The following is a 23,319-nucleotide window of genomic DNA, read 5'->3' as shown; positions in this document are numbered from 1 at the left end:
GACTGAGACTAGTTAAGTCCTGGTTTAGACATGGTTTGTACTGGTTTAGACCTAGTTTAATCCTGGTTCAGTTCTGGTTTAGACCTGGTTTAGACTTGGTTTCGTCCTGGTTCGTCCTGCCACTGTCGGTAGGAAGACAAAGCGCCAAGATCTGTATAAATCAACTGACCCGACACGTCACAGCAACATCACGTGACCACTCTGAGGAAGACCGCAGGGAGCAGTCGAAACTGTGAGGTATAAAAACAAACTCTTGGTCTAAGAAAAGAACCAAATACCAGACACAAGCAGGTGACGGACTCGTGACCATAAAGTTACACCGTGCACCTTTAAAGATCTCCGTTTGGAGCAGCACTGCAGCTCCCTCCGGTCTGGCCTTCGCAGCCGCAGACTTATCCGCTCTTCTCACAGTTGAGCTGGCCCCTGCTCTCCTTGGCCCTCTCTCTCTGGCCCTCTGCAGTCCTCGAGTCCCCCCCTCTCAAATCGCTCACCACGGCTTTGAGCGTTTTGAACCTGTCCGCGCGTCCGCTCTGCTGCCTCACCTCCGACGCCTGACCGCCGCTTAAGGAGCTGAGGGAGCGCCCGGCAGCCAGACCCCGCTCTTTGGCTTTGGGGCGTCGCGGCGTGGTCATGGTACCCAGCTCCCCGGGGTGATCCATGTCCCTGATCACTTCGCACAGGTAGCGAGCCAAATCCTGACTGGAGAAGGAGAGGGTTTTTTGGGAGCGTCGGAAAGTCAGCGGGGAAGGTAAGGTCTCTGACTCCGAGGACGGTATGGCGAGACGCAAGGCGATGGCAGCGTTCCCGGTTCCGTTGGGTAAGGTTTTTTTGTTGTCCAGGGACTGCTTGGAGTTGGGGTAGGAGATGATGCTTTGCGGGTAGCTGTAGCGGAGAGACTGAGCCGGGCTGGCCTGGAGGGAACGCTGAAGCTCCACCATGTTGAAAGCGTTCTGAGGGAAGAGGAAAAAAAGCAAAGGTGCTATATTAGAGAAAACCGACTCTTTAAGTGAGCTTTAAAGTTGCACTGCGTAACTTTTTAGGTTGGAGGGCCATGGACGTTAAACTAAAGATGCGTTTATTCAATTATGGATGTTTTTTATTATTTAATTTTCGGACTGCTTGTGGGGTATTCTCTTCACATATTGTCTTTGTCTCTATGGAGATTGATAAGTTTAATGCCATATTTTGGAACATTAAGGGCAAAGCAATAACGTCTCCATGGAAACAGGCAATTGACTGGCCCTCTACCAGAAAAGTTACACAGTGCTGGCGCTGCTCGATTATGGAAAAAAGCAAACAAACAAACAAAAAAAAAAACATTATCATGATTATTTTGGTCAATATTGAAATCACAATTATTCAGACTTTCAGATTTTTTTGTTACACGATGCATTTATTCAGCATTTCTCTCTCAAAACACACTTTATTATTGATAATTTACACAAAACTTCCAAATTGAAAATAAGTTCAGGCTACAGTTATATACGATAGAGCATTTTGTGAGGTATAAAACATAAAATGAACATGAAATAAAGCATAGAAAAACATAAATGTATCCAAAATAAACTATATAACCAGCTGTTCTACAATCTCTATATTTTAAAAAATTAAAATAAATATACTTATTTATATTTAAAAAAAAATATTCCAAAATAAACTTGTTAAGCTTTCAATCATTTCAACTCTCTTATATAAGTTGGGAGATCATTTATCACACAAATTGAAATCGCAATCAGAATTCGATTACCGTATTTTTTGGACAATAAGTTGCACTTTTTTTCATGGTTTGGGTGTTTCCTGCAACTTATACTGTGGTGCGACTAATATATATTAAAATGTTTTTTTTTATATATATAAAACCAAGAAAATGAAAAAAAAACAACTAATTTCTTCATTAATTGTCTCCCAAAACCAGAATGAAAAAATGGATAACGATTTTGTTTTGTTTTTCAGATTTTTCAACGGGCCATTTCCCGGTTACATGACTTAAACTGCGATGCCGGACTGAACCAAGACTGAACCAGAACTAAACCAGGACTAAAACAGGTCTAAACCAGGTCTAAACTAGGACTAAACCTAGTCTAAGTCTCGGTCTCAGTCCCGGTCTCAGTCCTAATCCAGGACTGAACCAGGAGTGTCGGGATGGGCCTGGACTGTTGGGTGATCAGGAAACTGGGACCAGGCTGGGACCAGACCAGGACTGAGACCGAGACTTAGACTAGGTTTAGTCCTAGTTTAGAGCTGGTTTAGACCTGTTCAGTCCTGTTTTAGTCTGGTTTTAATCCTGGTTCAGTTCGTATACGGTGCAAAAGTCCGGCGTTTCAGTCACGAAAATGGGAAACGGTCATTATCAGTTTTTTCCATTATTCATTTAAACACAAAATTGAAAAATGAAAAAACAAATCCTTATCCGTTTATCCAACAAATAATGAAGAAAATAGTAGTTTTTTCATTTTCTTCTTTTTGGTTTTATATTGAAAAACGAATGAACGAAAAACAGACTCACTTCAGTATTTTCAGTATTTTCTGTTTACGAGAAGAACTCCGCCTAAATATGCAGGATTTGAGTTTTAAACACGTGTGAATGAAACAAAACACAACTCCAGGTCTGTTTTTGTGACGAGGAAACAACATTATAACGTAGATCACTTAAAAAATACCCAGCCTCCATTCATTTCAGTCGTACTCGTTAAAAATTCATAACACAATTGCAGCGAAACAGCCTGTACGTTACACTGGACCTGTTAGAAGTCTAGATCCATGTTAGAGGAAGCATGTTGGCAACAGCACCACTATTGATTATTCTAGTAATTAATTATCTGATTGCAAAGCTGGGAAAACGCTATTACCAGCACGATTACAACAGAGGCATTAGCAGCTATCGGAGTGAACTTGTTAAATTTCCACTAATTAACACACATCTTGGCGTCTCCTGAGATAGAATACTCAGGTTCCGGTCGGTATGCACCTGACTTCAGTCGTTTTGTAATAAATTTATCACAAGGAAAAGCCCCATAAAGAATTAAAGGTGATCCATGACGCAAAATTGACTCTTGAGAGCTTTAAGTCGTGTTAGAACAGGGATGGGCAAACTACGGCCCGGGGGCCAAATGCAGCCCTTTAAACCTTTTAATCCGGCCCGCCAAACTTGAATAAATAATAATAATAAACCTTGTTAATGTTTTATTTTTACTGCATTTCCGGCGTTTCCTAGTAGACGGCGCACTATATATACATTGAGGTGCGGCGGCTTCTGTTGGCCGCAATGCTTTATGGGAAAGTCATTTTCAGGCGGTGTATTCGGACCAAGAATGAGGTAGAAGTGTTCAAGACATAAGACTGCACTAATTCTGAACAAAGTGTGTGTAAATTGAATCTCAGTGCTATTCTACATCCTCTTATAAAACATGATATATAGAGCAAGAGCACTGCAACTGTTACGTGTGACAGTATCTTATGTATAGTATTTAGCCTCTTGATGTGTGGTATAGTCTAAAAGATGGAAATCCCTGTGACATATGCTAATGGAAGAGCCGTATGAGCCAGCGCGAAATCCCCAGGTTCCGAAATGGCCGCCCGTTCAAATTGATGTGCAGAGCTCAATGGCGCATGATCCCAGATTAGCCTAGCAATGCTAGGTACTTCCGGTGGCTGTTGGCCGACCGAGCATGCGGAGTAGTGCTCTTTTCTCCCACGGGCACACGCGAATGCACTGTTTCCGCTTTAAATCTGTGTGAAACAAGGTCATATATTTTATACTCAATGTATTAGAAAGTCTTAAAGTATTGGTTAGACTCTGGATTAGCATGGGATCTGTGTCGTCTACGCCCTCGGTCAAAGTGCTCGGGATACATGTTTGCTTTTGCTGCGCAGTGGGGCAGACCTCATTTCACTTTTCATGTTTAAAGTTGCAGCGCGTAGTGCAGAATACGTCCTACATGAGAGTAAATACGAGTGCAATGGAGGCGGGCTCTGAACACGTCATGTCCCGTCTTCTGTTCGGCCCTCCAGTCAAATTTTAGAACCCTATGTGGCCCCCGAGCCAAAAAGTTTGCCCACCCCTGTGTTAGAACGTAGTTACCTCGTCCAAAACAGAGCTGGAGTTGTGTTCTGTTTCCAGTGTTGGGAAGGTGACTTTTAAAATGTATTCCCCTACAGATTACAGATTACATCCCCCAAAATGTAGTTTGTAACATAATCCATTAAATTACTGAAGGTAAGTAATGTAATCTGAATACTTTGGATTACTTGGTTTACTGTAGAGAAGCAAAGATTAGGATATCGCAAAATAAGATGTTTTGTCTATTAAAAGAAAATGAAAAGCTCAGACTTTACTTAAAGTATTAAAAATATTATTGATAGAAGAGGAGGAGACACGTCCACGCAGCATGATTTAGTCCTGTTAAATCCTGTTTTAGTCCTGGTTTGGACCTGGATTTAAACCTGTTTTAAACCTGTTTTAGATCTAGTTTAGACCTGGTTTTAGTCCTTTTTAGTCCTGGTTTAGACCTGTTTTAGACCTGGTTTAGATCTAGTTTAGCTCTAGTTCAGATCTGGTTTTAGTCCTGTTTAGTCCTGGTTTAGATCTAGTTTAGACCTGGTTTTAGACCTGGTTTAGTCCTGGTTTTAGTCCTGTTTCTGGTCCTGGTTTAGTCCTGGTTTTAGTCCTGGTTTAGACCTGGTTTTAGACCTGTTTTAGACCTGGTTTAGATCTAGTTTAGACCTGTTTTAGTTTTAGTCCGGGTTTAGTCCTGGTTTAGTCCTGGTTTTAGTCCTGGTTTAGTCCTGGTTTTAGTCCTGGTTTAATCCTGGTTTAGACCTGGTTTAGTTTTCGGCAATGAGTGAAATTACCAAAAGAAAAAAAAAAAAAAAAAGTGAAAATACTGCTCTGTAATCCATTTATTTCAACAAAGTAACTGTAATCCGATTCCCACTCACTGAAACAGTAACTGTAACTGAATACAGTTACTCATAATTTGTACTCTGATTACATAACTCCGGTACATGTAATCTGTTACTCCCCAACACTGTTTGTTTCACACATGTCTGAGTAACGTTTATTATTATTCTGCCTGCATCTCCAAAGCTCAAAATGTTCTGTTCCACATTGTGATGTCATGAAGAAGGAGTTTTCAAGTTAAGAGTCTTTTGCACAATTAAGAGCTGAAATTATCCAAATGATTCTAGTGAAGGTGTGTGGAGGTTCATCTGGTCTTCGGATAATTTATGTTATTAGGTTCTTTTTTCAGACCAAGAGTTTGTTTTCATACCTGACGGTCTTCCTCAGAGTCACGTGATGTTGTTGTGACGTGTCCGGTTGGTTGATTTAAACAGGTTTTAGCGCTGTTTTCCTACTGGTGGAGGCAGGACGACAGCGCCATCTGCAGTCCGACTTCCACAGGACAGTATCCCAGGTGTGAGAGAGTAAAAAAAAAAACGCGGGACTATAAACCAAGACGAGGGGGCTTTTTTTACTTTTTCACAGTGCCAAAACCTGTATAAATCAGCTGAGCGACACGTCACAGCAACATCACGTGACTCTGAGGAAGATCGCAGGGAGCAGTCGAAACTGTCAGGTATGAAAACAAACTCTTGGTCTGAAAGAAGAACCTAATCACATTTGCAGAATTTGTGTGTTAAAGGGCCCACATTATGATATTTTCTGATATGTTATAGTTTTTTCCTCACCACAAACAGACCTGGAGTTGTGTTTTATTTCAACGCACAAATCCTGTAAGGTTCTTACTTCTACTTCTTTCTCTCTGTTCCACCTTGTGATGTCATGTAGTAATACAGGAAGTGCTCCACTGTGTTGTTAAACTCCACACACCTTCACTAAAATCACTTGGATGATTTCAGCCTTGGAATGAACAATTATTACTGAAATAACAACAACAGCAACAACAACAATTGAGACCTTTCACTGAGACACAAAGACCACACAACTGCAGCAGTTTGCTGCAACAAAACTTGAATGGTTTTATGATTTGAACAGAGACACAAGCAGATGTAGCCAAAATTTCATTTCCCAGTCGTTGTCTACACGCGGGACAGAAAGAAATGTGATTTCAATTCTTTTGTATGTCTGTGAAGAAAATGACAATAAAGCAAACTTTGAACTACATTTGTAAACTACCACTAAATGACATTACAAGGTGGAACAGAGCATGTTGAGCTTTTGGAATGTTGACAGACTAATAATGCAGGAGTACCATATTTTTCGGACTATAAGATGCAGTTTTTTATAGTTTGGGTGTTTCCTGCGATTTATACTACAGTGAGACTTATGTATTAAAATTTTCACACTGAATCCGCAAGAGGCTCTAGTCTTGTGTGTCTTTATCTGCTGCTCCTGTTCCTCCTGTACCACTGTCACTTCACTCTACTGCGCATGTCTCCTGCAGAAAGAGCCTCTGTCCTGTCTGTGTCATGTCAGATCGCACCATAAATTCTGTACCACTGAAAATTTTTAAGTTAAATAAACATAAAGACAATCGGAACCATCATGTCGGGATTCAGAAAGGCCGGAATAATTGTAACTGGAACTGATGCTGAGTCTGACGACAGCGACACAGAAGACGAAGCGGCGCTCTGTTTACCTCCGGAGGTCGTGGAGTTGCTCAGAAGTGACACAGAGGATGAAGAATTGAATGGATTTAGTGATTTGGAGTGAGATGGAGAGTTTGGTAAACTTGTTCTGTTGTTTATGCTGTAGTTATCAGAAGAACTGAAATAGTCTGTTGTCTGTTCTATTGTTATTAATATAAATGTCAGTTCCTTGTGTCTGATTTTATAAAGTATCAAAAAGTGTGACTTATATTCCGGTGCAACTTATAAATGTTTTTTTTTTCTTCTTCATTACACATTTTTTAGATGGTGCGACGTATACTCCGGAGCAACTTATAGTCCAAAAAATATAGTGCTCAAACGTGTAAATGAAACAAAACACAACTCCAGGTCTGTTTGTGAAGAGGAAACAACATTATATCATAAGTCGGAAAACAGAATAATACGAGCTCTTTAATCTATACATTCCAATACAAATGATAAGTGGATTTCACATGAACGCACTTTTAACTGTGCAGTTAAAGGATGAATTAATGTGTTCTCTCAGACTCCACTATAAATAGAGTTCCCTGGAGTGGGAGTGGAGCTGGGCAGAAAAAAGCTTTTAAATATGCTGCCCCATCAAACTGGAATAATGTATAACCTGAAACTGTCAGAGCTGGTTACTATGGGGGAATTTAAGCACATTTAAAGGGATCAAGAAAAGAGTCTGCAAACTTTGAACTCAAGTGCGCATCCTTGATCTCTTCACCACTTACTTAGTTGCTTTTAGTAGTATTTTTCTTTCCTTTTTCAGCGGATCGCGGGGAGATGGGGTGTTTGGGTAGTTCCTCTGTCGACTGGAGCCATTTCAGAATATTAATTTACTCCGAGTAAGACGTTAGCCGCTTCTACAATGGGAATGGTGTTACGTGATGTCCTAACTTGACTCCTGGGTTCAGTGGGATTCTAGCCTCGTTCACTTGCAGGATTTGGGCGGGTTTTTAATGTGTAGCTGCCCATAAAGATGTCATAGCGGTGCCTGGAATGTTCCACAGTATGACATTAAAGGGGCAGTCCGGAGTTTTGGACATAGGGCCACGTTTCCTAGTGAGCCAGAGTGTTGGAGACGTGTGGAGACGCTTTTTAAAAATTTCCATCCAGTCCTTGTATTTGCAGAGGTCGCTGGTGCTAGGCTAGTGCATGTCAATGGCCATAGTTATCCTGCCACTGAAAACAGTCTTACCCACTCCACAAAACACCCAAAACAAATCTATTATTACACCAGACTGTCGATGTGAATGTTTGTGTTGATAGAATAATTTAAGAAGTAAAACCAACGTTGCATTTGAAGGATTTATGTCTGAGCAGCAGCAGTGAGTTGTACTTCCTGACAGAAAGCTTGGCAACGGTGGACTGATATATGAGAAAATAGTCCCTCAACATGTGACGATTCATGCGATGCAAGATTAGTTTTATTTCAAACATTATTCTGTCAACACAGACATTTACATAGACAGTCTGGTGTAATAATAGTTTTACTTCAGGTGTTTTGTGGAAGTGTGGTAAGACTGTTTTTAGTGGCAGGATAACTATGGCCATTGACATGCACTAGTCTAGCACCAGTGACCTCTGCAAATACAAGGACTGAATGGAATATTTTAAAAAGTGTCTCCACACGTCTCCAACACTCTGGCTCACTAGGAAATTAGGTCCTATGTCCAAAATTCCGAACCCGTCACTTTAACCTATTCATGAAACTCTAAGTTCATATTACACTATCTCCTGATCTCTGTTACAATTAATTCCTTAATTAAGAAAACACTCTGTTCCACCTCGTGATGTCATGTGCTAATACAGGAAATGTGTTTTCCATCTATTCACCAGTTATCCTGTAAAAAAGTCATTTCAATAACCAACCTATACAAAGACATAATACACAGGGAGATGTCCTCCCCCGAATCAGTCGCTGATGCCTCTTTCATGTAGTCTCCTTTATTACGTTTGATCTACCATCATTTATTTTATTTTATGTTTCCATTCTTTTTTTTTCCCCCACTATGTTATGAATGATCGTGAATGTCTGCTTTATGTGTTTATACTGTATATATTGTACATATGTATCATAATAAAATACACCTTCACTAGAATCACTTGGATAATTTCAGATCTAGAACTGCCAATCTCCACTGAACAAAAGATAAAATGTAGACGTTAACTTGAAAAATACCACTTCATGACATCACAAGGTGGAAAAGAACATTTTGATATTTGGAGATATAGATATATAGATATAAATATAGACAGATTAATAATAAAATGTTACTCAAACATGTGTGAATGAAACAAAACCCAACTCCAGGTCTGTTTTTGATGAGGTAATAACATTATATCTAGGGCTGGGTATCATTAAGAAGTTGCCGATACGATACATACCTACCGATACAGTGCACTTTTGATTTGATACGATATATTTCAAATTGATTCGATACAATTCAAGAAAAAATAAAGGCTAAATCATGGCTGTGATACTAAAGGTCTTTGTTAACGGTTGTATGGAGGACTTTTTTATTTTTTTTATTTCAAATTGTCAATGAAAGTTTAAAATACCATTACAGAGACGCAGCAGCCTTGTAATTATGATGACCCAAAGAAAAAAAAGAAAAAAAGAAGGAAAATCTATCAACTGTGGACATAGTGAGGTCAGATAAACATCCGCCAATAGAAAACAAGGCTACCTCATTTTCTATTGGCTGTTAGGCTGTCAATCAAACTTCCTACGTTTCTAGTGTAACTGACTCGCGGTGCGCAGGGATTTCATGGTTTATGCAGCGGTTCTTAGAGGCTTTTTCAAACTGTTGCTTCCTCGCAGTTCGCACAAAGTTTGTTGCGATGGTGGACGAGAATCCACGACCAGTTCGCCGCAAAAGAAAGTCCGTTTTCGAGATCGCCGAAAGAAGAAGAGAAGGGGAAAAGGAGCAAAGCCAAACTGAGGTGATTCTTGGAGATTCCTTCCAGCGATTGCGCGACTGAAGCAGACGAAGGATCTAAAAACTGACGCGTCGGTCGCTAAATTACTTCTAGACAGGTCACGTCAACAGTAATTCTGAACGCGTACTGGATGTAAACGTGATTTCTGGAGTAAGGAGGCGGGAGAAGGTGTTTCTACTGAGGGAGCTGTGGAGGAGGAAGGTGGTGTCACGCATGGACAACATTTGAAAAAAGGACTGTCGCTCTATTTCTCTTATCTTAAAAAATCCTCTATACAACCTTTAAACCACATTTTGCACAAAGTTAATATGAAACACAAACAAACAACCTTCCGGTCAAGCAGTAACAGAGGGAAAAACGGGCAGATTTTTTACATTCAAATAGTTCTTATTCAGAAACTAGAGGGACTATTGAAATAAGTAAAGTATCAGAATGTAGGAAAGAGTTACACTCCAACAGGGTAAAGTTAAACCTGTGATATTCTTTCAAGTTCTTGACAAAAAATTTAAAAACTCATGTCGGTAACGGAGGGAATGAAATATACAGCACTTTTTGGACAATAAATCCAAACAGCAATAACTCTTGGTTCTCACTTACATATCCTTAACAAACTGGTTTGAATATTTGCTTCATATAGTTTTCTACCATATGGTACAAGATTAGGTTGAAAAACCTCTTACTTTTTGAGTAATGAGATTTTTTATTAAGAAAGTTCATGGTAACGGAGGGAAAAGTAACAGAGGGAAAATTGTGCAGCAAGTAGAAGGTGCAGGATTTTGCATATTTTGTTGCTTTTTTCTTCTGAATACTTTAATATTACTTCAAAATGAAAGGAAACTATTTCTATAAAATATGTCAATCCTTTTTCAATTCAATTTTTATCATTTTAAATACTTTTTTTTTTTTTTTATCATGTACCTTCATCAACAGTTCAAAGATCACACACAAGATATGATGAAATACATCAATTTATTTACATGATTTGCAGGTCTTTGAAATTTGGGAAATATTTTTTGTTCCATGTTTCATACATGGTCTGTTTAAAACATATGTAACTTTAGAACCAAAAATGGTACAGAAAAAAGGTAAACAGTTTCATAAACTAGAGTACATATGTATCTGTTCAATACATTTTTATATCAGATGCATTAACTTGAATTTTTTGCCTTGCTGTTTACTTCTGCTTGACCGGGACCACAAACAAAAACAAATTTTAATCACCAAAACAGTGAAAATGTCAAATGTGTCACATAAACGAGATTTTTTTTCCACTAAACAAGCAACAAAACTGTAGCACTGTAACAAAATAATTTAGTAAAATATACCAAAAAAATACTCTTGGCGATATATCGATACAGCAGCCCACGATATCGATACTGTGTCACCACATTAATTATGATTACAACATGACTTAAGTTCACTAAAGTACATTTTTGCATACTACAGAGCTTTTAACAGCCTCATAAATCTTTGCAAAAATAATTTCCAGTGCCAGAATGATTATGATAGCATATTTACCTGATCCTGCTCCCCTCCGCCCTCTTCATCATAGTTAAGTACATTTTCTCGGATGTCCTCCCACTCGCCGTGGTGCGCAGACACATGGTACACGCCCTCCTTCAGCCCCTTGTGTCTCCTCCAGCACGAGTACAGGAACAGGCCCAGCATCAGCACTGGGGGGCGCCAGAGAGCAGGTTAAAAAGAACAGCAGGAGCATTTTTTGCACATAATTAAAACCTTAGTGTGCGCACAGAAAACATATCTTTGGGGTTTCAGTGATATTTACAATGTGAAAAGATGATTAAAAAAATGGAGATGAAAAATGAGTCGAGCTGTGCCCATAAAATAGACAATCTTTAAAGGAGACATGATATGATTTTGGGGGGTATTAAATTATAACATAAATCGATCAGAGTTTTCCATTTGTTCTTTGTAAACAGAAATATTGATCTTTCACGTCTTAAAGGGCCCGTATTACAATATTTTGTTTTTGTTTTAATGTTGTTTCTTCATCACAAACAGACCTGGAGTTGTGTTTTGTTTAACGCACAAACTCATACAGGAAAAACTCCACCTTGTGATGTCATCTGGTAATACAGGAAGTGCTCTGATGTGTTTAAAGAACTACATTGGAAAATTATTCACAACCTACTAATTTACTCATAGCCAAATTTAAGGAAACTGAAACACATTGCACCGAAGAAACCATCCACCATCTCAGGAACTTTGGTCAAATTTAGAAACACTTATCCTGGAAAAAAACATCCGTCAGAATTCATTTGGACTGCTCAAGTATAATCACCCATTTCCATCATAAACAATATAAATCTGAATATTTAGTAAACCTAGTCATTCTGTTAGAAAAATTTCATATCCATAAATCTAAATTCTGTAATTCCAGACCCCTTTATAAAATCATTATCCTAGACATCAAGAATTATCTCTAAACTCTAAATGACACAGCGTTGGAATTTGTTTACTCGATGGTAGGTGGGTACTTTTTTAAAATTTAACCAATCGCTGCTATTTGGTTATGATGTATGTAAAGCGCCGCTAACAGGGCTAACTGGTATATTAAGCTTTTCCCAAATCCCATAAGAAGAAGGGCAATAACGTCTTTCCTCTTGATAAAATTCACCAAACATTCTCTCTGTTCCGGCTTTAAATCCTCGATCTCGGGAATCGTTGCCAACACAGAATATATGGCTCTTCGCTGATTGGCTGGTGCCTGAACTCACATTTCCAGGGTTTTTGCGAACCGTCTAGTGTATTCTGATTCCTGACTTAGTCGCTGGAGAGAAATGAAACTGAGTGGAGGCACTAGGTGGCGCCAGCCTGGCTACTAAACAATATTTCTAACCTTAAATCTATCAAAACACTTAATATTACAGAAGAATTAGGATTTTATTTTTAAACACTTCCTCAGTTTGTTTTTGGTTTTAATTTCGTTATGTATGTATGTATGTATGTGTATGTATGTATGTATGTATGTGTATGTATGTATGTATGTATGTATGTATGTATGTATGTATGTATGTGTATGTATGTATGTATGTATGTATGTGTATGTATGTATGTATGTATGTATGTATGTATGTATGTATGTATGTATGTATGTATGTATGTATGTATGTATGTATGTATGTATGTATGTATGTATGTATGTATGTATGTATGTATGTATGTATGTATGTATGTATGTATGTATGTATGTATGTATGTATGTATGTATGTATATGTATGTATGTATGTATGTATGTATGTATGTATGTATGTATGTATGTATGTATGTATGTATGTATGTATGTATGTATGTATGTATGTATGTATGTATGTATGTATGTATGTATGTATGTATGTATGTATGTATGTATGTATGTATGTATGTATGTATGTATGTATGTATGTATGCATGTATGTATGTATGTATGTATGTATGTATGTATGTATGTATGTATGTATGTATGTATGTATGTATGTATGTATGTATGTATGTATGTATGTATGTATGTGTATGTATGTGTATGTATGTATGTATGTATGTATGTATGTATGTATGTATGTATGTATGTATGTATGTATGTATGTATGCATGTATGTATGTATGTATGCATGTATGTATGCATGTATGTATGTATGTATGTATGTATGTATGTACATGTATGTATGTATGTATGTATGTATGTATGTATGTATGTATGTATGTATGTATGTATGTATGTATGTATGTATGTATGTGTATATGTATGTGTATGTATATATGTGTAAGTACATCTCTCCACTTTCCACACCTGCCATAACTGTGAACTGGACTTTGTATCAAGGCATTGCAATCTCATCTGAACTTTACTATATTGTATCTACATCCATATGTTGCTTTGTCATGTTGTTGTGTTACTGTAATAAATAAATATATATTTATATATGTGTTTATGCTGAATACAGCTTGACTACAATCATTTTGATTATTTTAGAACTGGAATTTCCAATCTCTACTGAACTAAAGGTAAAAGGTAGCGATGTAACAATAACTGAAATATCATGATATCGTATCATCAAAGTTCTCACAAAAATATCATGGGCCATCATGATATATCAAATTACAAGTCTCTTTGCTTAAATTAAGAGTTACGGTGCAGCAAAAAAGACAGAGGGAACTACATAGACCAGGGGTGTCAAACTCATTTTGGTCCGGGGGCCGTATCCAACCTACTTTGATCCCAAAAGGGCCGGATCAGAAAACTCATGACAAATAAACCCCAAAAATAACAATAAGTTCAAATATTTGTGCAGAGAAACACAAATCTACTACAGAAATCTTTTTTAATTGATGAACTCTTTCTTTTACAAAATATTATGAACAACCTGAAACTTTAAGAAAAATACAATTTCAACACAATGTTTTAACATGAACTTGTTTAAAATTAACTTGTAGAAATAGGAATAAGTACATTTTTGTTGTAAAATCCTGCACTCAGCTGCACTTTTCTCATTTTTGACATTTTTCTGATGAGGGTGTCACGATCAACAGTCAAAACGATCGTCCTTTAAGAGCGTTTGGAAAGAGACAAGTCTTCATTTGTGCTGCTCTGGTGGGAGGGGCCACGTACAGAGACACTGGAGATGCTGATGTGATAAACACCACAGAAAATTAACAAGATTTTAATAAAAAATAGAATTAAAATATTTTAGTAGAAAATCAGCCGAGGGCCAGATTAAAGGTCTTGGAGGGCCGGCTCTGGCCCACGGGCCTTATGTTTGACACCTGTGACATAGACCTTGATCCTTTGCTCGATTTCAGTGCAGAATACAAGAAGAAATAACAGTTCTAAGCACTTTTAAGTCTTAGTTCTTTGGATTAAGTTTTGTCAAGGCATTTTAAGAGGAAAAAATTGAATATTTCCAGTTTTAGCTGTTTAACCTCCACAAAATATCGCAATAAATATCGAACCATGACATGTACATGGTGAAAATATCATACAGAGAGATGTGGATATTGTTACATCCCTAACTGTGAGCTTTCCCACGATATCACAGTAAATATCGTATCGTGAGGTTCACACCGTGACGATATCCTATCATGAGACTTGGACATCGTCACACTCCTAGTAAAAGGTAGTGGCTTGATGACATCACAGGGTGGAACAGAGTGTTTTGAGCTTTGAAGATGTAGACAGACAAATAACAAAGGATTACTTCAAACAAAACACAACTCCAGGTCTGTTTTTTAATGAGGTAACAACATTAAAACACGGCTTAAACCTCACCAGAGTCATTACTATTAAAACGTACCCACTGCTCGAAACTGCAGAAGTGCGATTTATTGCTGAAAAATGGCTATGTGACATTTTGAACTATAAGTGGAGTCTGAATCTTTTGAGTAAGTACAGAGATGTGGGCAGAGATATGGGGTAGAAGGTGAGAGCTGACATTTCCTGAGCACTCCAGTCTCCAGCGCAGGACGGTGTTAGTCAAAGATGGATGAATCAAAATCCAAATCCAGCTCTGAAGAGGTTCAAGACGAGGGGACGCCTCATGTGGTCTGCGCATGAAAGTACAATTTTCATATAGGTTCTGTTTTAACGTGGCGTCCTTGTGAATCACAGAAACTAAACTAAAAACTAAAACTAAAAACTGAGTCATTTTCATTTTTCATTCCGCACTCTCTTCTCTCTAATTTAATCTCTTTCTTTTTAATTTTATGATGATTGTTTATGTTTGGATTTGTTTTTATTGTGGTTTTAATGTATTTCTTATTCTGTATTGTTTTCCATGACTTAAACTGCGATGCCGGACTTTTGTGCTGCATACGGACTGAACCAGGACTAAACCAGGACTGAGACCGGGCCCAGACCAGGACCGAGACCGGGACTAGACCAGGACTGAGACCGGGATTGAGACCGGGACTGAGATCAGGACCAGACTGGGACAGAGACCAGGACTGAGATCGGGACCAGACCAGGACTGAGACCAGGACAGAGACCAGGACTGAGACCGGGACCGAGACCGGGACCAGACCACAACTGAGACCGGGACCAGACCAGGACTGAGACCAGGACTGAGATCGGGACCAGACCAGGACCGAGACTGGGACCGAGACCAGGACCAGACCAGGACTGAGACCGGGACCAGACCAGGGGACCAGTGACGGGACTGGAACCAGACCAGACCGGGACCAGACCAGGACCAGATCAGGACCAGACCGGGACCAGACCGGGACCAGACCAGGACCAGACCAGGGCTGACACCAGGACCGAGACCAGGACCAGACCAGGACTGTGATCGGGACCAGACCAGGACCAGACCAGGACCAGACCGGGACCAGACCAGGACCAGACCAGGGCTGAGACCAGGACCGAGACCAGGACCAGACCAGGACTGAGACCAGGACTAAGACCAGGACTGAGACCGGGACTGTGATCGGGACCCGACCAGGACCAGACCAGGGACTGAGACCGAAATCTGGTTTAGTCCTGGTTCAGTTCTGGTTCAGTCTTGGTTTAGTCGTTTTTTAGTCCTGGTTCAGTCCTAGTCCTGGTCCCAGTCTGGTCCCGGTCTCAATCCCACTCTCAGTCCTGGTCTGGTCCCGGTCTCAGTCCTGATCAGTCTACGCGGGCACACCTCCAACCCGACACCTGGTTTAGTCCTGGTTCAGTCCTGGTTCAGTCCTGGTTCAGTCCTGGTTCAGTCCTGGTTTAGTCCTGGTTCAGTCCGACATTGCAGTTTACATCCAGAAACGGGAAACGTCCATTATCCGTTTTTTTCCATTATTCATTTAAACACAAAATCAAAAACTGAAAAAAACAAACAAATCATGATCAGTTTTTTCATTTTGGTTTTGGAGAAAAATAATGAAGAAAACTGTTATTTTTTCATGTTCTTATTTTTGGTTTTATTTTGAAAAAACAAATGAACGAATGATACACAGATTTTTTTTTAATCCTCTGTACTTTTTTCAATTTGCCATTTTTAATAACGTAAGATTTGAGCTGTAGAGGGGAGACTACATAACTGCTATGGCTAAGAATTATTCCATTCTGTTGTTTATTTGTTGCAGCTGAGGCTTTTTAATGATACTGTCTGTTTGAAAATGGGTTTACTGGGATTATCCTGCTTTGTGTCAGTGGCTTAAAGTTTACTGGACCAGCCAGAACCTCACGCTTTGACAAAACTTCACAAAGACGAGCGGATCTGGAGCTGGGTCCCGCCTCCCTGATTTCAGAGGGTGTGATTGACAGGCGGATTAACCAATCAGAGAGAAGCACGGTCTGTTCGCGTCAAAACAAACACGGCTGAAAATTTGACATAAAAGACTAAGAAACAGCACGGATTTTCAGGTAAAAGAAGTTATAGACCAGGGGTGTCAAACTCATTTTGGTCCGGGGGCCGTATCCAACCTACTTTGATCCCAAAAGGGCCGGATCAGAAAACTCATGACAAATAAACCCCAAAAATAACAATAAGTTCAAATATTTGTGCAGAGAAACACAAATCTACTACAGAAATCTTTTTTAATTGATGAACTCTTTCTTTTACAAAATATTATAATATGATGAACAACCTGAAACTTTAAGAAAAATACAATTTCAACACAATGTTTTAACATGAACTTGTTTAAAATTAACTTGTAGAAATAGGAATAAGTAAATTGTTGTTGTAAAATCCTGCACTCAGCTGAACTTTTCTCATTTGTGACATTTTTCTGATGAGGGTGTCACGGTCAACAGTCAAAACGATCGTCCTTTAAGAGCGTTTGGAAAGAGACAAGTCTTCATTTGTGATGCTCTGGTGGGAGGGGCCACGTACAGAGACGCTGGAGATGCTGCTGTGATAAACACCACAGAAAATTAACAAGATTTTAATAAAAAATAGAATTAAAATATTTTAGTAGAAAATCAGCCGAGGGCCAGATTAAAGGTCTTGGAGGGCCGGATCTGGCCCCCGGGCCATATGTTTGACACCTGTGTTATAGAGTGTATTTTTTTGTGCTGTGTTTGGATCGTCTCCAGTTTGAACAAAGGAATTTCACGCTCCATAGTCCAGTTCAGGTCCCGAAATGTCCAGAGATTTTTAAAGAATCAGCAATTGAAGCACCAAACTATCTTATGTCAGGTAATAAAAGTTATAGAGTCTGGAGATGTTTTTCACATTTGAGAAACATTGAGGTTCAAATTGGCATCGTCTGAAGTTTGGATAGAGAATTTTCACGCTTTATGGTCCATTAGGTGTGTGTTCATTTCCTTTCTTTTTGAGTCTGACGATAAAAAAACAGATCACAATATGTATGTCACGATTCAGTATATCACGACATTTCCCGATACTAAAATAATAGACGATATATTGAGATTTATCAGTATTTACGTCTAACAATATAGTCAACTACACCTTCACAAGAACAAAAACAAATATTTATATCATAGTTCTCAAGACCGTTTTTTTTAAGGTCTTGGTCTCGTCTCAGACTTGACCCTGTTTGGATTTGGTCTCGTCTCGGTCTTGAAGTAGCTCGGACTCGGTCTTGTCTCGGACTCGAGGTCTGACATTCGGCAAGTGCGTTCATATTTCATTAAGCCCGCTGCTGTCGGCAATAAACTTCTTACCGTGATATTTGGTTGAAGTTTGTCTAATAAAAGTGGACAAATGCATCTGTATTTGTCACATCGTGTGTTTGGTAAAAGTGCAGAGGCTAAATCCCACTGCAAAACCAGTAAGAGAATGTAAATCCAGTTAGAAACTCCAAAAAAGTTTCACAGAGTATTTCAGTACAGTACAATTAGTTTGGCTTATTTTAGGACTAATTTAACATTAATCAGATAAAATGAAGATAGATTTATAAACATTTTGATACTATATATATGTGCCAAAATAACTGTAAAATACAAATAAATGTTGAAAATGACAAAAGTGGTCTTGGTTTGATCTCAATGGGCTGTGGTCTCGATCTTGTCTCAGTCTTGACCCTCAGAGGTCTTGGTCTTGGACTGGTCTTGGTCTCGATTAGTACGGTCTTAACTACAATACTATATTTTTCATGTAACTACTAGATTCTTGTGAAAATATTATTATTTTTTAAATCTATCCGGATGCATTTTCAATCGATTTGGGAATTGTGCAGTGAAGTATTAAACTGGGTAAACTGTATAACTGGATCGATTTTTCATGAACCCTGTTTGCACAGTTCTATTCCCTTCTGGTTTTAAACAGAATGTAGAGGAGACTGGCAGGTCAGGAAAGCACAAAGCAGCTTCAGTATGATCATTTATCGCAACAGGCTCGATTCACTTTTACTGGACAACAAGGGCGTAGGTTTGGTCTCAGTTTTGATGGGGACAGTATCAGATTTACCCTCCAGCTTTTCCACAGCGACTCATTATAAGTAAGTATTTATATAGCGCTTTCACAGACATTTCTGTCCCCAAAGACGCTTTACACTTTATTCAGCATTATTCATTCAGCATTCATTCATTCATACAACATTATTCATTCACTCTATACCTGGTGATGGTAAGTTACTATTGTAGCCACAGCTGCCCTGGGGCACACTGACAGAAGCGCGGCTGCCATGCCACTCGGCGCCATCGGTCCCTCCGACCACCACCATCACTCACGCACACACCACTTTCATACTAGGCAAATTGGGCGAAGTGTCTTGCCTAAGGACACAATGACTGAATTGATTGTATTTAACTGACCTTGACTATCAACTGTTTTATGGAGACATATGCAGCATGTTTTGGGTTTAATATATATAATAATAATTATAAGACAGGTTTAATTGAAGATGAAGCCAAGTAAGTTCCTTTTGAGTCTTTTGAGTCTGAGCCTTTTGAGTGAGTCTGTTCTGTGTGTGTGTCGCGATGTTTTCAAAGATCATACGTGTGCAGGTTTGGCGCAGCTCTTTATGTTGCAGTGACAGGGATACTGCGTAAACATGCACCATGACCAAACTGAGGTGCATGTAAACACACTCACTGAGTCATACAGTGATCTCCAAGGAGGTGCCAGAGCCCAGACGTGGGACTGAGGCCGCAACTCCAGTGTTTGCGCTGTCAGACGCAGCTTCATCTCTACGCACAGAAACCTATATTCAATTGTTGATTAGAAATGAACCTAATGGACAAAATTTTTAATGATCATTTATCGACTAGTCGACTAATCTGGCCATCCCTACTGTGAGGTCAGACAGTTTCTATAAAGTGAAACCAGCTGATGAATTAGGCTACATACAGACTGCAGGGCTTAACCCTCAATTCCAATTTTTTTGTGAAATCTGATGTTTTTGCGAGGTCGTTCACATTTCCAATTAAATGCGACTTGTATGTGAACTCCATGTGAACTTTAAATGGCCCGAAATGGTGTTTTGTGGGACAGCGGCAGCAACGCCCATTGAAAGGAACGTGTGGGTGTGGAGACGTAGCCAAGAGTGGTGAGTGGCGATGTGCTTCGCTTCAGTGACATGGAGTTCATTAACAATTTTCGTCTACTTCAGCGCAGAATAACGACATTTGCCGTTTGTTGATAACGTGTAGGTCTGATGAATTCGCTTTGGCCGTTCAGACTGAAGTCGCATGTCAAAAGATCAGATATGTATCGGTTTCAGGACCACATATCCAAGTGGCCTGGGTCGCATTTGAAAAAATCGGATCTGTGCCGTTCAGACTGTCATTAAAAGATCAGATACAGGTCACATAGGGGCCAAAAAATCGGATTTGGGTCACTTCAGGCTGCAGTCTGAACGTCGCCTTAGACTAGACGTTTTTCGGTGTGTGATAAAACCGTGGATTCAACAGCATCGGTCTCCACAACCTGCCAAAGCTTCCCACGGGGGACGTGACTCTAATCGTGTCTTCAATGTCACTTACAAACAGATGGTTGTAACTGTTGATCTGTTGAACGACGGTGACATCTTTTTAATTAAGTTAGTCAAATTCTAAGACACAAATTAAGAGGCAATTTATGAAAGAAAAAAATGACATCTAGATGAAGAAAACCAAGCCATTTTCTCAGTTTTCCCCAGATTTACTCCTGCCAACAGAACCCAAAAGAAGTCGTCATGTGCATGTTTCCCAACGCCTTCTGTTTTGTGACGTAAGCGTGAATACAGCCCGCGTTTCTCAGCAGCACATCACACTTCAAAATACGTTATCATGACCGGCTTGCGACTGCATTTGAGCTAAAACGGGCTTGGCGTCGTCCTGCCTTGTCCTGTAAGATCTATTAGCGCACCTCGCGAGTACAGTAAAGACGTATCAATGAGACGTTCCGAGAATACGAGGCTCCACCTTGCGCCTCTTGCCTTTGAAGTGGCTTTTCCTGTCTTATCAAATACCGCAGTTCCTTGGAAAGCTATTAAGCGAAAAAGTGCTCCTCCCAGTTAAACGCCAAAAGCCGGAGCTCAACCCGGAGAAGGAATACTGCGAGAGGCGAGCAGGAAAAGGTCCTAAAGCGCACGCATCAATCACGGCTATTGTGTGCTGAATTATACAACATGCTGCACTGACCTTTAAAGTCCATTAATCTCAACCAATATTTTCCTCCCATCTGCCACCCCTCTCCTCTCCCTCTCCCTCTCTTTCTCTCTGCCTCACTATCTGTTTTTACTAGTTCTCACCAGCGTTGCTTTTTATCTTCCTAATTTTGTTTTTCTCAGCACCGTAACGCCTCCTTTGTCCAAGCAGCTCCCTCTTCTTCTCCTTTTCTTTCTAGCCTTATTATTATTTTTCTGTTGTTCACACGCCCGCTGTCTGCCCCTGTGTTTTCTTCCACTTCCTCTTCGTCTTCTCCTTTTGCTTCTCTCGCACAACATCGGCTCCATTTCAAGCCGGAATACAAAGTAGTGTTAATGGTGATTTAATTGGAAGTCTTGGTGGAAGGTGGGTGTCCACATAAGTCAGTATTTGTAAAGTCGTTTGCTTTGAAAAGGAAACATGTCAACTGGGCTTTTGGGTCGCACAAACAAACAGCAGCTGCTCGAACAAAAAGGCGTCGCAGCTTCCTTCCCACAGAGGTCGTGTTCAGGGGGCAGTGTCGGGAAGGTGACTTTTAAAATGTATTCCCCTACAGATTACAGATTACACACCCCAAAATGTAGTTTGTAACGTAATCCATTAAATTACTTAAAGTGAGTAACGTAATCTGATTACTTTGGATTACTTGATATTGTCATGTTTTTTTAAACGACATGAATGTATTGACCACATCCTGACAATTCTTGTTTGTTGTCTTCAAATTGTCTGAGCCCAAGTCTCCATGAATAAACAACTCTTTACTGTAGAACAAAGACCACGAGATCTGAATATAAGAGGTTTTGTCTGTTAAAAGACAGAAACAAGATCAGCTTTTCATGAACCAGATTAAAAAATATTATTGATAGAGAAATTATTTTTTATATGAGATCACATTAAATTATGTCAACCTACTGTTAGGTGTCATGTTGTTTAGACCTGGTTTAGTCCTGGTTTAGTCCTGATTTTTAGACCTGGTTTACTCTTGATTTTAGACCTGGTTTAGACCAGGTCTAGACCAGGTCTTTAGTTCTGGTTTAGTCGTGGTTTAGTCCTAGTTTAAACCTGGTTCAGTCCTGGGTTAGTCCTGGTTTAGTCCTGGTGTTAGTTCTGGTTTAGTCCTGGTTCTGGTTTAGAGGCGCACAGGAGGAAGCGCGGCTTACGTGAGAAAACACATTCCACACGCGGCGCACGAGACGTCGGTGTCCACGCAGTAACTACGGAAGGAGACGTGGTCCGCGGGTTCTCAGGTTGATGACGATGATGAAGGTGTGTGTGTGTTTGTGTGTGTGTGTGTGTGTGTGTGTGTGTGTGTGTGTGTGTGTGTGTGTGTGTGTGTGTGTGTGTGTGTGTGTGTGTGTGTGTGTCACGTCCCCTCATGTGGCAGGTCACTATAGGACAGTAGTGCAGATATTATGAGTCTATGCAGGTTGTTTTCACCAGGTGCCAGTAGCTCCTGTTTCACATTTAAGTTGTAGGCGATTTTATATTTGTTTTTTTTTATATATATCTCACATCGGGAGAAGAATTTCCAAGACACAAATGCGTTTTTACCAATGCACTGCTGCTTCCACTGTGTGACTGACACCGCCAACTTTAACATGACGTTTACATCGCTCTTACTGTCGCGTTCTGTTTGAGTTTTTCCGGCAATGAGTGGAATTACCGAAATAAAAAAATAAATAAATGGGATGTAGCACAAAATGTGAAAAACAGGAAAATACCGCCTTGTAATCCACTTATTTCAGCAAAGTAACTGTAATCCAATTACCACTCATTGAAACAGTAACTGTAACGGAATACAGTTACTCATAATTTGTACTCTGATTACGTAACGGCGGTACATGTAATCTGTTACTCCCCAACACTGTCAGGGGGGAAAAGTTGTGTCTCAGTTGAAAATTCTATAGCGCTGTTTATCCATCGGGTTCAGAAGGATGAAAAATGTCAGCTGCTGTCATCGCAATTAATGATTTAAAACTAAAATGACAGAATATTACATCTTTTGAATAGTTAAAGGTTCTCGAAATCAAAATGTATCTGTTGGAGCCTAAACCCAGTTTCATATTTTTTTTCATAACTGGGATAATTATTCTTATTTTGTTTGATTTAATATTTACTTAAATTGTATGATTTTTGGTCATTTTGGTAATTCTTTAAGGTTAACATGATTATTTGTTGAGTATTTGCTTTAAATTTGATCTATTTCCATTTTCTTCTGCTTGTCCAGGGCCAGGCCTCAGGTGCAGCAGTCTCAGCAGGGACTCCCAGACTTCCC

The 23,319-nt window shown here is 39.5% G+C and overlaps 1 protein-coding gene across 1 annotated transcript in view; it reads right to left on the bottom strand.

The window, feature by feature from the left end:
- Window positions 1-392: 392 nt before the first annotated feature.
- Window positions 393-23,319, bottom strand: part of LOC110165906 (neural-cadherin-like) — a 456,074-nt gene continuing 433,147 nt past the window's right edge. The window contains exons 32-33 of the mRNA XM_055155988.1: window positions 11,056-11,210; window positions 393-950 (exon numbers count right to left, since the gene is read on the bottom strand). Of these exons, the coding sequence (XP_055011963.1) occupies window positions 393-950; window positions 11,056-11,210 (713 nt within the window). The remainder of the gene's footprint in view (window positions 951-11,055; window positions 11,211-23,319) is intronic.

The sequence above is a fragment of the Boleophthalmus pectinirostris genome, unplaced genomic scaffold (assembly GCF_026225935.1).
Source record: "Boleophthalmus pectinirostris isolate CB_2022bp ecotype Guang Dong unplaced genomic scaffold, ASM2622593v1 HiC_scaffold_2, whole genome shotgun sequence".
Classification (NCBI taxonomy): Eukaryota; Metazoa; Chordata; class Actinopteri; order Gobiiformes; family Gobiidae; genus Boleophthalmus; species Boleophthalmus pectinirostris.
Note: the sequence above shows the minus strand (reverse complement) of the source record. Positions and strands in the feature narration are given on the sequence as shown.